At 36.0% G+C, this 13,381-nt stretch overlaps 1 protein-coding gene across 1 annotated transcript; it reads left to right on the forward strand.

Moving 5' to 3' along the window:
- On the forward strand, nucleotides 1-7,285 carry LOC128555686 (neurocalcin-delta B-like). Its single transcript, XM_053538786.1, has 2 exons — nucleotides 1-642; nucleotides 6,919-7,285. Exons 1-2 carry the CDS (start codon nucleotides 232-234, stop codon nucleotides 7,108-7,110), a joined length of 603 nt encoding a protein of 200 aa, XP_053394761.1. The 5' UTR covers nucleotides 1-231; the 3' UTR covers nucleotides 7,111-7,285.
- Nucleotides 7,286-13,381: the final 6,096 nt, after the last annotated feature.

Raw genomic sequence — 13,381 nt, forward strand, 5'->3', positions numbered from 1 at the left:
GAGAGTAAACAGTTGTTTAAAGTGTTTCAAAAGTAAACGACTGCAAACTGGCAATGAAGGAACGTGTTCTTAACTGGCTGTACAATCATCAGCAATGTCAATAGAGTAACAGTAAAGAGGAAGAGTAAATAAAACCTGCTGAAATAAACGCATGTTTTAAAACGTTTAAGGTTTCAGTTTGCCTCCTAGGAAGAAGAAACTGAAGTACACAGAGAATTTTAACTATTTATCATGGGAAATGCAAAATCTCTTATTTCCAAATCAAAATTGCGTAAACTTTGTCCAAAGACTCTCGCTGAATTGCGGACAAACGCAGATGTTGATTTTACACCCGAGGAAATTGAAGAATGGTTTCGGGAATATCATTCAAAACTGGACAAAGGAAGGTCTAAGTTAACAGTGAAGGAGTTTAAAGAAGTATATAACAGTGTGTTTACTGGCGACCCGACTTCTTTTGTGGAGCAGTTGTTTCGATGCTTCGATACTAATGGTGATGGATTTGTTGACTTTAAAGAATTTATTGTGGGATTATGTGTGTCTGCTAGCGATCAGTTAGACAAAAAGCTGGAGTGGGCGTTTAAGATGTACGATATTGACGGAAATGGAACCATATCTAAAGAAGAGATGACAAGCATTTTCAAGGTATATAAGATAAACGGTTATTTTGAAAACAAAATATCAAAGAATAATCACATTGTTAATGTTTAGATGTACTGTGCATGAAAAGTTAATATTGAGATTTTAGGATCGTTGGATGTCCGTCGTTAGCCCGTCCACAATAGTGTTAAAGAATATATCTTCATACAGTCTCCTTTCATATTCCTTTAAATTCAGGCTACCAATTAAGAATTCTGGTTGCAATGGCAAAAAGGGAAAAAATAAAACTTGTTCCCCTCAGAAACCGCTCACTTGTTCTCAAAGTAATTTCACAGCGATGTTCTTAGGATGACTTTCTGCACAATTTCGTCGTCATGTTTATTTGTTAAAGAAAACGTGACCGCAAGTGGGGGTGACTATTTTTCTCAAAATATCTATATGGAAAATCTTAACGGCATTCTCCCCTTAACATCACTAGCCCGATAAATATAATAATTTCACTGAACTGTTCCCTGGCTGACATTCAGGTAAAGTCTTTCAAGCCATGTCGATTTTGGAGAAAATAATTAATGCCATCAAGGGACGGGGCTAGTTTTCTCTATATGGCTGTATATGCAAAACTTTGAAAGTCAAAAAATATCAGAAACCGTTGGCTAGATTTCAAAATTATTTCACTGAAATGTCCGTTTGGTGACTCTACAACCAATTTCTTCGAGCCATGTTAAGAACAATTAGCCGCCGGTGACGGGGCTAGTTCTCTACATATGGCTATATGGAAAATTTTAGATGGTCAAATTGAGGCGAGTCATATTTTTCGTACATGCGGCAACATTGAAAACTTCGAGAATCTTCTTGTCGGACACTGCTTGCTTGATTTCAAAATAATTTTACATATATGTTCCTTAGTTGGCCCCCTATACCAGCTGTGAAACTTTTGCTTATGTAATGATATATTGATATTTTAAGGCTTCTGTGGGCGTAATGTTTAAGCACTAGTGAGTGTTACCGAAAATACAGCTGCATATATTTAGAAATTTGCTGCTTGTTGTTAGTTGTTGTGGAGATTGTGAAATAACACTCTATAAGCCTTAAGCTAAAAACAATATGTGTGGTTCAGGTAACCCGACCGATCCTATTTTTTATTGCCGATCCCAAGACTTTTTATTGATTTTGGAGCGAATTTTTTGCGGTTACGAATTAGCCTGGAACGAAAAATATCGAGTACGAACTATAACGCTTCGAAGAAAATCCGATATTTAGCAATACACGAAAACAATAGGTTACACTCTACCAATTCAATTCCTTATTTATTTCATATTAAAATATTCAGACCTCATTTTCAGCACTAAACATTTCAATGACATGAAAACCATATATGGTCTTCTCATAAAAAATAGAAAAAAATGACATGTTATGTTGTATATAAGAAAAATAATCTGTTCTCAGAAATATCACCCTCTAAAAATGCCCCCATGAAAAGGTCACAATAGCCTAAATAGTTTTCCCTATATATTCTATATAAAACTGACCTTTTTCAAAGAGCTACCAAACATAGCTAGATCCATTTCAGAGAACAAATCCTTACCTCATTTTAAAGAGTTATGATAAAACTGATATAAAATGAAGAGAAAAGTAGGGGTCATGTATCTTCTAAGAGAGATTTCTCTGGTCACATTTGCTTACTGTAAACTGACATCAAAATCACACTGTTGTGACCTGGAAGTACTACTCATACTAAAACTGAGCTTCACTTCACCAAGTACAACCTGCTCTCCCATTTTTCCTACCAAAATGTCAAAAATACATCCACAATGAAATTTAAACAGAAACTAGCCTCAATTTAGACCTCTGTTGCCATGCCAATTGAAAAATTAATGTTCAAATACCTGGCAGCCATTACGCGACTAGACTAGATGGCCCCCACGCTGGTTCCTTTAGTATAGTTAGGCCTATAAGAAAAACTGTTTTTCTGTAATAGTCTCAATTTCATTTGTATAGTACCAGTGACACATCTGCATGAAAAATACCAAGTTTCAGCTTGATTAAATCAGTTTTTCAGGTTTTATGGCATTTTCAGTAATGCGGGTCCCTGCGCCAATTTTCCTTCAAAATTGATGTCGCGACATAATTTTTAACCAGTTCTTCTAGCCAGAGCTGGTTTTTGCCCTATTTCATACATTTTTACCATAATTTGCAAGCAAATTACACACTTACACTTTGAAATACACCAAATGTCCCCTCTGAAAGGTATAGATGGGCAAAAATTTAGAGTGTAAATGTGCATTTTTTAAAAAAGAAATACACCCAACACAGTGGAAATGTGATTTTTGGGGTTTTTATCAATTTTTGCAGCAAAATTTCAATGAAATGCTCATTTTTTTTACCAAAATCTGACCAAACTAGTTCATTTATATCAATACCTGGACAAATCTCAATTTTTGCCCACATTTTCTTATAGGTCACAATAGCCTAAATAGTTTTCCCTATATATTCTATATAAAACTGACCTTTTTCAAAGACCTACCAAACATAGCTAGACCCATTTCAGAGAACAAATCCTTACCTCATTTTAAAGAGTTATGATAAAACTGATATAAAATGAAGAGAAAAGGAGTGGTCATGTATTTTCTAAGAGAGATTTCTCTGGTCACATTTGCTTATTGTAAACTGACATCAAAATCACACTGCTGTGACCTGGAAGTACTACTCATACTAAAATTGAGCTTCACTTCACCAAGTACAACCTGCTCTTCTATTTTTCCTACCAAAATGTCAAAAATACATCCACAATGAAATTTAAACAGAAACTAGCCTCAATTTAGACCTCTGTTGCCATGCCAAGTGAAAAATAAGTGTTCAAATACCTGGCAGCCATTACGCGACTAGACCAGATGGCTCCCACGCTGGTTCCTTTAGGTATGAAGGAATTAAATGCATCCGCTACTATTTTCTATATAAAATTAACAACTTATAACATATTTTTATCAAGACTTCTAGCCTTTCACTTCCTGCGAGACTACCCTTGTCTTGAAGGTCTGTCTTTAGGCAATCAAAATATACCCCAAAAATATGGGGTCGACCATAATGCAGTGAAACCATGGTCACGTGACTGAGACACGTGATGGAAACGCTAATATTGCGTAGGTAGACATCAGGAAATACCTACTTTCACTTTCATTTTACAAGGCAGCTTCAAATCAACTTTTGAAGCATATAACGTAGCTTAAAATCATCTGCGGACATTCCTTTTTACAATCAAGCATCAATAAAGCTTATATCTGGCATGAAAAGGGCCTTTACTAGGCGGGAAAATTGCACTATATATTGATATGCACTACATTCGAGTGGACCACGGAGGCATATCCGGCCAATTGCCCCCTTCATGCCTATAAGAAATACCAAAGTTTTCAAAATCGTTCTGTTGCAGTCAATTACTGTACGTAAGTCAATTGTCAACAATTTTGCCAACTTTCAGTTTGAAAGAATGGCTACTGTCGGAATTATGCCACATTCAGACAGACAGTCCACACCTGCAAAAAACGTGTCAGGGGCATAGATAATGCCAATTTTTCATTAAATATAGTATCATACGGCCTTACTTTTCTTTTTTCTATAATTCGTTTGCAAGAAACAGCTAGAAGTACAAGAAAAAAAAATCGATTTCTGTCATTCTTACCTAAAATGGTGTCGCTGATGCAAAACAGAGATGTGGGGAATCACCTTAAAAACAGAATTTTGCCTACTTTCCGAAAAAATCTCAAACTTGCCCAAAATATGCAAATGATATGCCATGTTTGTCTTAAAATGGTGCTTATTGTTCAATTCTGACCAGAAAGTACCAGTTTTACATCGGTTCAAGCAATTTTCACGAAGTGCGAATTTTTCATTTTAGGTATGAAGGTATTAAATGCATCCGCTACTATTTTCTATATAAAATTAACAACTTATAACATATTTTTATCAAGACTTCTAGCCTTTCACTTCCTGCGAGACTACCCTTGTCTTGAAGGTCTGTCTTTAGGCAATCAAAATATACCCCAAAAATATGGGGTCGACCATAATGCAGTGAAACCATGGTCACGTGACTGAGACACGTGATGGAAACGCTAATATTGCGTAGGTAGACATCAGGAAATACCTACTTTCACTTTCATTTTACAAGGCAGCTTCAAATCAACTTTTGAAGCATATAACGTAGCTTAAAATCATCTGCGGACATTCCTTTTTACAATCAAGCATCAATAAAGCTTATATCTGGCATGAAAAGGGCCTTTACTAGGCGGGAAAATTGCACTATATATTGATATGCACTACATTCGAGTGGACCACGGAGGCATATCCGGCCAATTGCCCCCTTCATGCCTTTAGTATAGTCGTTTAGCAATTACGCGTAGGTAGACATTTTTCGCAAAGAATAAAACTTATTCCAGGACATTCACTATGAAAATGGTCTAGATCTTTTCTCAATACAATAAGCAATAAAAATAAGCCAAATATTTAACTGTCACCTCCTCATGTCACTCATTATAACAGATTTCATCCAAAGCATGGAACTACATTTTGGACTACTTCACTACTTCCGGTTTGGTGTAATCCGTCCAATACACAAACGTGTTAATATCGAATTACACCTCGGGACATAATTTAAAACTTCGCCGAGAGTTGCGAAAGTGTTCCTTCACGCAAGAACGATTATCAGTCAATCTGATTCGCCGACCTTCGTCCCGCCTACTTCTACGAAAGCAAATGAAACGAAGTATTAGCTGCGCGCTTCGTCTTAGGTTCCACCCATTTTCTTGATGCTAAAACGCGAGATAAATTTACAAGTTATTACCGTATTCTGGATACTGCAAGAAGCAGATTAATCCGCCGTGCTATTTCCGCACTACTTCTATTAATTATTTACGAGTATACCGACCGCTTATCTCTCTACATAGTTCCTGGTAAGGTTTAACAATCAATTCAATGCCCATGATAAAGAAAATATATCAAATTATACATCTCTAAAAAGCTCATATCGCAAGCTTTCTAATGGTGTATAACTTTAGAAAATCGAAAGAGAAACTGTGTCACACTGGCAGTTTAAATATAGAAGTTTCTATAGCTTTTTAGCGTAAATTCTAATACGATCCGATTTATTTTCCTATTAAACAAAGAAGGCAGAAAACAGTGAATTATTATACAACAAATCACTGTTCTGACGTCACAATTATTACGTCATGGCGTCAAACGGCATAGTGTCGCGCTGGAAAAGAAACCGATTGAAAACGGGCAAATATTTAATGAATGTCGTCAAGGATGTACTTAAAAATCCTTGGTATCGTGTTAGAATCGAAATAATATATCTCATTTAGCAATTTGCTCTTGAATAAATCATTGTTTGTCGTTCAGATGCGTATTATTATATCACGAGGGCTGCGCCCTCGTGATATAATTCCTTCGCATCTGAACTCCAAACAATGATTTATTCAACGACAAATCACCGGATGAGATATATTATTTCTTAATCAAATGCGGGTTTCAACCTTTCTGTGCTGTCAGCGCTTTAATATCAAGCCGATTCGCGGTCGATCACCAGAACCGAGAAAAAATCTAGATATAATGATAAGAAAAATATCTGGAAATAATGATAAGTCGAAGGCTCGCAAAGATATATAAAAATATATATGCGATTGTAAAACTATATGCGCGATCGTAAAATGATTAATTGGTTAAAGTATCAAATGAAATAGAGATTAAAAAAAAATGGCTACTAATTCTGGCACTTTTGGATATAAATCTGCTCCATAATTTTGCAATTGGCTAAAGTCAAGGCTACAAGCGTGAAAGAGGCAGGGAAGGCTTCAAATGACATCTCTTAAACCACATGGCCAATTTTGATCAAACTTCACAGGAATGTTTCTTGAATAGTCCCCTTTCAGAATTGCTCAAAAATTTGAATTCCACGCAGAACTTTAGTTTAATATTTTAGCCAGGACAAGGATTCGAACCTTGGTTTCAATCCGAAGAAGGGATTATGTCTTGACCACTAAACCATCCTGGTACAATATGGCGTATGTAATAACAAAATGCCATTAAGAATTGCATATCCTAGTATTGGTGATATGTTTATTACATAAGTGTCACTACTTATGTCTGTAACCACTTGCGTCTGGGGAAAAACCTACCTACCTACCCTTCTTTTTTACCAATGTTACCTGAACCACACATATTTTTTTAGCCTTGTGTTCATGTAAAGGTTAAACAAATCGTAATGAATAGCTCAGTACAAACAAGCATCGGAAATGCAATCAGTCACAAAAATGTCATGACAATTTTCAGGCGATCTTTAAAATGACGAATGCACGTGACACTGGAGAGCTGGGCAGCGCGGAGGAGATGTGCAACAATATTTTCGACACGTTTGACCTTAATCGTGATGGCCAGATCAGTTTCGATGAATTCAGACAAGGAGCGATGAACGACAAAACGATAGTCAACTTACTGGAATGTGACCCTGATCCAGAAATTTGAGATTAACATGAGTTTATGCCAGAACACGCATAATACAACTAATAATGACATTGCTATCATTTTAAGTGTGAAAGTGAGTTTTATTATTTCTTATATGACTTACATGGGGTCTTAAGTCGGTTCTAGAAGGGTGTGAGAGCGTGTTACCTCTCATGAATAAACTCATCTGAACCGATTCTGCTGTAATATTTTACTTTTGCATTCTGTGCTTCCGAAGGATCTTTATTTACTGTAGAAACTTTTCTTGCTTTGAATGCATTGAGTCTTTGTTTCACATGAGCGCCTTCGAACTCATGTTAATATTTGGACGTCCTTCGATCAATTCTCGGTTGCGTGCCGTGAGAGAATTTCGGAGTCAGCGATCTTAACCACTCGGTCATGGAAGTCCATGTTATACCTCTGTATGATTGGATAGCTGTCTAATATGTACCATTATATTGAAGAAAAAGATACATTTTCTTAAAATGATCAGGTATAACTATAAGTAGTAAACATTGCTGAATGAGGAAGTGTTCATCGTAAGGGCCAAGGACAATCGTGCATAATAAAAAGACCAACGCTATGATTCAACAATTTATGCAAAGATTGACTTTAAACAAGAGGAAAATCTTTATCGGGAATGAATGACAGATTGGTTTGCATAATTTTATATTTCAACACTTTGAGGAACATTGAGATACCGACATTTCTCACTCGAAATAGAAACAGAATCATATTTCTACCGCGTCGATTATAGTTTATATACTAGAACACCATTGCTATCAAAAGAAACCTTTGTCACTTTTAATACAACTGATCTGAAGAAAAGCCATCTGAAAAAGTAAACCTGTGAAAAATACTTTAGAAGCAACTAACACCACCAAGCAAGATAATAGCAGACTCGGTTTAATTGAGTCTGTTACTGATTGACTATAAAATTTACAATAGCCACCACATCTTCCAATACCGGTTTCGTTGGAACATTTTTACCCACATATTATGACTCCAAAGGACCAGAAATTGTAACTACACTTAGACCAAGTCCATATGGACTTTGTATGGCAAAAAAAAAACGGCTTGTTAAAAGACTGTTGATAAAATCTGTAAGGCATCACAATTCGGTGTATGTGGTAATCTTCCATAACTTGCAAAGAAATGCTGCAATGAAGAAATCTCCGTCACTAATAAGGTAACGAAAGATCTGAATCGACTGTCAAAAGTACAAGAACATACATGACGTTGATTCTAAAAGCATTGCGACTGTGTCTTGTTATCCGCACATTGGAAGAGATCAAAACTAAGAACAATGACCATTTACATTTGTACATCTTATCACCTCTATGCTTATTTCCAAGTCTATGCCATGCTCTTATTAACACTCGATTTTGGGTCAAAATCTTTAAAGTTACATGGAATACATTTTTTTTTAATTTTGTCAATCTTCTACAACTAAAACTTATTTATCAATTGTCAAAATGTTTTTCGTTTAACTTTGTTACCCCCATTTTATAAGATAGCAAAAAAAAAACCCATAAAAGTTGAATATAATTTACATGGACACAGTTTCATAAATCAAACAGGTATAAAAAATGGATGAAAATTAATCCCACCCATTAGCGAATTTTTTTATGTAAATGATCACCACCCAAAGAACAAGTGCCGTAAATTATGTTGAAATCAAGCTGTTCCAGACAATTTCACAATGTACAGATGGAAAAAATAAGCCATGTTCATGACAGCCATACGTTTTAAAGGATCTTTTTACAGATTTTATTAATAAATTAACATGGCGTCAACAAGTTTTAGTTACGAGTCACCCCAAAAATGGTAATTTAAGTATATTATCATGAAATCAAAGTAGTGGTTTGGCGTCCATTTTGTTTAAGAATCGAGACGGTTTGAACATATTGGTACAGAGTGGCTCGTGGAACGTTCCTAAAAAGTAATACTGAAATCTTGCCATTGGAGTTAAAGCAGAGATTTTCAAAGCTTTTCATATCGCCATATAGGGAAAACTAGCAACGATCCATCACCACCACGTTTTCTACGCATCGCGACAGCTTCAATCATTTTGGAAGACTATTCCTTTTGAAATTATTTTGAATATTTATGGCCAGCCGTTTCTGAATTTTTCCGCAATCAACGTCAAATGTTACCGTGCCCTTTGGTGTCTTTTAATGAATCGAAATAGTTTGAACACTCCTGGCGGAGAATCATCAAGAATCAGAATCGTTTGAACAATCTTGGTCGGGCATCGCCAATGGAATATCTGTAAATAAGACCAAAAGTTTCTAACAGACTTAATAAATATAGAAATTTGAGTTCACAGACATTTTCAGATCAGTTTATACTTTGGTTAATCAAATATATCCAGTTTCAATCGTCGGTAGATCTTTACCGTGATATTGAAACGTGCGTTAAAATATGGATGTTTCCTAAAAAAACACTGTTTAAATATTTACAGGTTATAACCAATCATTTCGATTTGTTAGTATTGAATACAAAGTTTAACTGCAGGTGGAAGTATAGAGACTAGAGCAATGTAGACCTCTTAAAAATATCGCAGGATTTATTTACGTTATATTTTGTACTCGTATATAGAGGATATTATATACTGAATTCATTAAACGAGTTGAATTTAAAATAAAATGCGAGGTTCTTCCGTTTTATTCTACGAGTTAAATAAATGCAATGAGGAAACCCATAACTGTCATATCACATGTTGGCCTTTTTCCTGCTGAAACATCACTCCCTTCTTCTATTATCGGCCAGGTCAATTTAACCAATTGGAAAATATTGCTAATGTATACCCACAATCATATTACTGTACGAGCTTTATTTCACCCCCACTCGTTAAACATGTGGTAAATTATATTATGAATTTTGCTAGCGTTGTTCTTTGTGAAAACATGATATATCATCACTGCTTTTTCATATCTATTGAATAACCATTATGTTTGAAATAGTGTTGCTTTTAAAATGCGACTTTAAAATTACTTGTGTGGCGATGAATAGCACTTTTGTGGTATTTTGTCATACGCGGGAATGTATAATCTAATTTTCTGTTTTCATGTGAGTCTAGCTACTAGTATTGGAATGGAATAGAACCAATATAATTTTTAATCTTAAATTCCATTTTTTATCATTTATCAGGCCTTTGCCAACCGCACAAATTCCATAAAAAATAATTAAGAAATAATGTATAGCAAAAGAGTGCTTTAACACTATTTAAGCACAATGGGCGGTTCTACGTCGGGCGTAATAATTGCACGGGGCGCATCCCGAGTGAAATTATGTGTACGACGTATTACCGCCCGAGTGTATAAATACTGTTTAAACACTCTTTTGCTATAAATTATTTCGATTCTAATATGTCCTTAATCTAAAACAGTAGATAAAATATAGAAACGCTCTTTCTTGGTCGCAACAAAAACTTTGACGTCATCGCACGTTAACGTGACGTCATTCTAACGTAAGAGTGTTTTAACAGAGACAAGCATATTAGAATGTAATTTGTCAACTTCTTCAAAATCTTTTATTTTATCTATTTTTTTTGTGTGTATCTAATTTTTAAACTGCTGGTGGCAAGTGAGTCTGCCTTTGCGACCAGTGCAGACCAAATTTTTCAATGAACCCCGTTTTTCTTAATGAATGGTATTGCCCAGTCTGAATGATAGACCAGTCCATTTTAGAAATTTAGCAAGGTAAAGGTTAAATGAAGCACACATCCACACATACACTTCCGTATGATTAAGTTTGAGAGATGTATACTTAGAAATTAGCTTTGTCTACAAGTATTGAATCTTTGTCCTCATGTTAATGTAACTGGATCATTTGTCATTGGTATTCTATATATAAATGTCACATCCCTATATATCATTGTATAGATATCTAAAGCAAGGACTGGGTTGGTTCCTATGGAATCTTCATATCCACTGGAGCTCGTGTGCATGGATTTTCTTACCCTCGAAATGCCCGGAGGTGGGTATGAAAATGTGTTAGTCATTACTGATCACTTTACCCACTTTGCACAAGCCATACCCACGAGGAATCAAACAGCCCGCACTACACCAAAGGTCTTGTTTGAGCATTTCATATGCCATTATGGCTTCCCTGTGACGAAGTGGTTACTTTAAATTTATTTATGTCATCCTCACTATATGTACTAAACGTACTGCTCACGGCTAAGGGGTATTTGTCAAGTATTTACAAGAGTTCTTGTAATTCAGGTTGAACACTATATGACCGCAACTACAAGTACGAGTATCAAAGATAATATTTATTTGGTATAAATGTATGTCCTTATGGAAGGATAAACATATGGCAAGTGCAATGACGCATTGCACGTGTCTAGATCATCGATTCATAAGGGCATATGTGCACGGTTAGCATGGATAAGTAGAGGAATAGGGTAGGAATTTTGACGGATCTGTTATCAAAGAACTCTGTAAAATCGCAAAAACATAGACAAGTCGCGAACCACCCCGTATCACCCACAGGGGAATGGGATGCCCGAGCGATTTAACAGAACTTTGCTCAACATGTTCGGTACCCTGGAAGATGAACAGAAGAGTAATTGGAAGGCACATGTACCCACTTTGGTTCACGCCTATAACTCCACTTGGCATGAGACTACAGGACTCATCCCACATTTTTTAATGTTTGGCCGCCACCGGGGCTTGCTCTTGACGCCTTTTTCGGTATTGAACCTGATTCCATATCTTCAAAGAAAACCCACTCTAGAGTATGTCATAAATTTGAAAAAGCGTCTTGACTTTGCGTATAAAGTGGCTACATGGGAGGCCAAACGACAGTCCAAGCGCCATAAGCAAAGGTATGACTTGAGATTCAGAGAGGCTAAACTCCATCCTGGAGATAGGGTCCTAATCAGAAATGTAGGACTGAAAGGTAAGAAAAAGATTGCTGATATGTGGAGTAGGGATATCTACACAGTCGTATCTCAGCCAAATCCTTCTAACCCAGTCTTTCAGGTGAAAAGGGAACATGGTCGCGGTAGTCTTCGAACCCTTCACCGAAACCATTTTTACCTTTTATGGGTCTGCCTCTAAAGAAATCACAGTTTAGGGGTCACCCTGATGAAGTCGTTGGGCTTCGGTCTGATCATGAAATACCTGATCAAGCAGACGATCAGATCCGAACAGAGCCCCAAGAACACCTTGCACGTCCTTGTGAAAAATCTAAGTTGTCCTCCCCAAATCTTCAGACAAAAGAGGTCCCAAAATATGTTATTCCTCAAAAAAGGACGCCTGTAGCGCCATTCCATTAAATCCTCAAGCACAGAAATTTGTTCCTAGATGAGGTAGTCGTGTCAAGGATAGACCTGTTTGGATGCGGTCACATGACTGGGTAACACACCCCAGTACAGTTGTACAGGTAAATTAATAGACATTCATGCAGTACATTGATCAGAATTTTTACAGTTGTTTTAAGTTTTTAATTATTTTGTAAATACTGAGACAGTCGTATATGTAGTTCCTATAGATCCGTGATTATATGAACTAGTGCCTAGAAACATTATCACTAATACTAGTGATCTTTGATATTCATGATAAATCATGAAAACAAATTTCAGGTAATTCTAACCGATGCCTGATGGAATTTTGTGTTTTCTGTATGTTTAAACACATAAGAAGTTGCTAATTATTCATGATAGAACAGCAGTCTGTCATAAATATATCGTGAGTGCGGCAACTTGTTGCAAGTAGTTGCTATAAGTGTTGTTGGTGTAGTACATTTTCGTACTAACATACGCTAATTTCATAAGATTCAAAAACGTAATTGTTGGTGAATCATTTCTAACTAAATTGTGGGTAGACTGTATGACACTAGGAATAGTATGTAGTATAACGTTGAAATAGTTAACGTTATGGAGTAGTATAGTTTGCGATATAGGTAGAGTCCTTTGAAATGTCGGGACGACATTTTACTGAAGGGGTTTGGATGTAACGGGGTCATTTGTCATTGGTTTTCTATATATAAATGTAAAATGTCAAATCCCTATACAGCATTGTATAGATATTCTTCCCATTTTTCATTCTCATCAGTTATCATTCCCATATAACACTCATTTTTTCGTTATATATTATAATATATAAGCACAGTCCTATACTCCACCATTTCATTCCTATAACTAATATGTAAACTAAAAATAGGTGACGGGCCTCTTTTATTTACCAAACCGCCAATGTACGTCACGCATGCGTACTGAGAATAAAGATTTTGAAGTGAGAACTGAAAATCTGTGTCCTCCTACATTTTTTTTTATTTATTT

The sequence above is a fragment of the Mercenaria mercenaria genome, chromosome 3, assembly GCF_021730395.1.
Source record: "Mercenaria mercenaria strain notata chromosome 3, MADL_Memer_1, whole genome shotgun sequence".
NCBI classification, from domain to species: domain Eukaryota; kingdom Metazoa; phylum Mollusca; class Bivalvia; order Venerida; family Veneridae; genus Mercenaria; species Mercenaria mercenaria.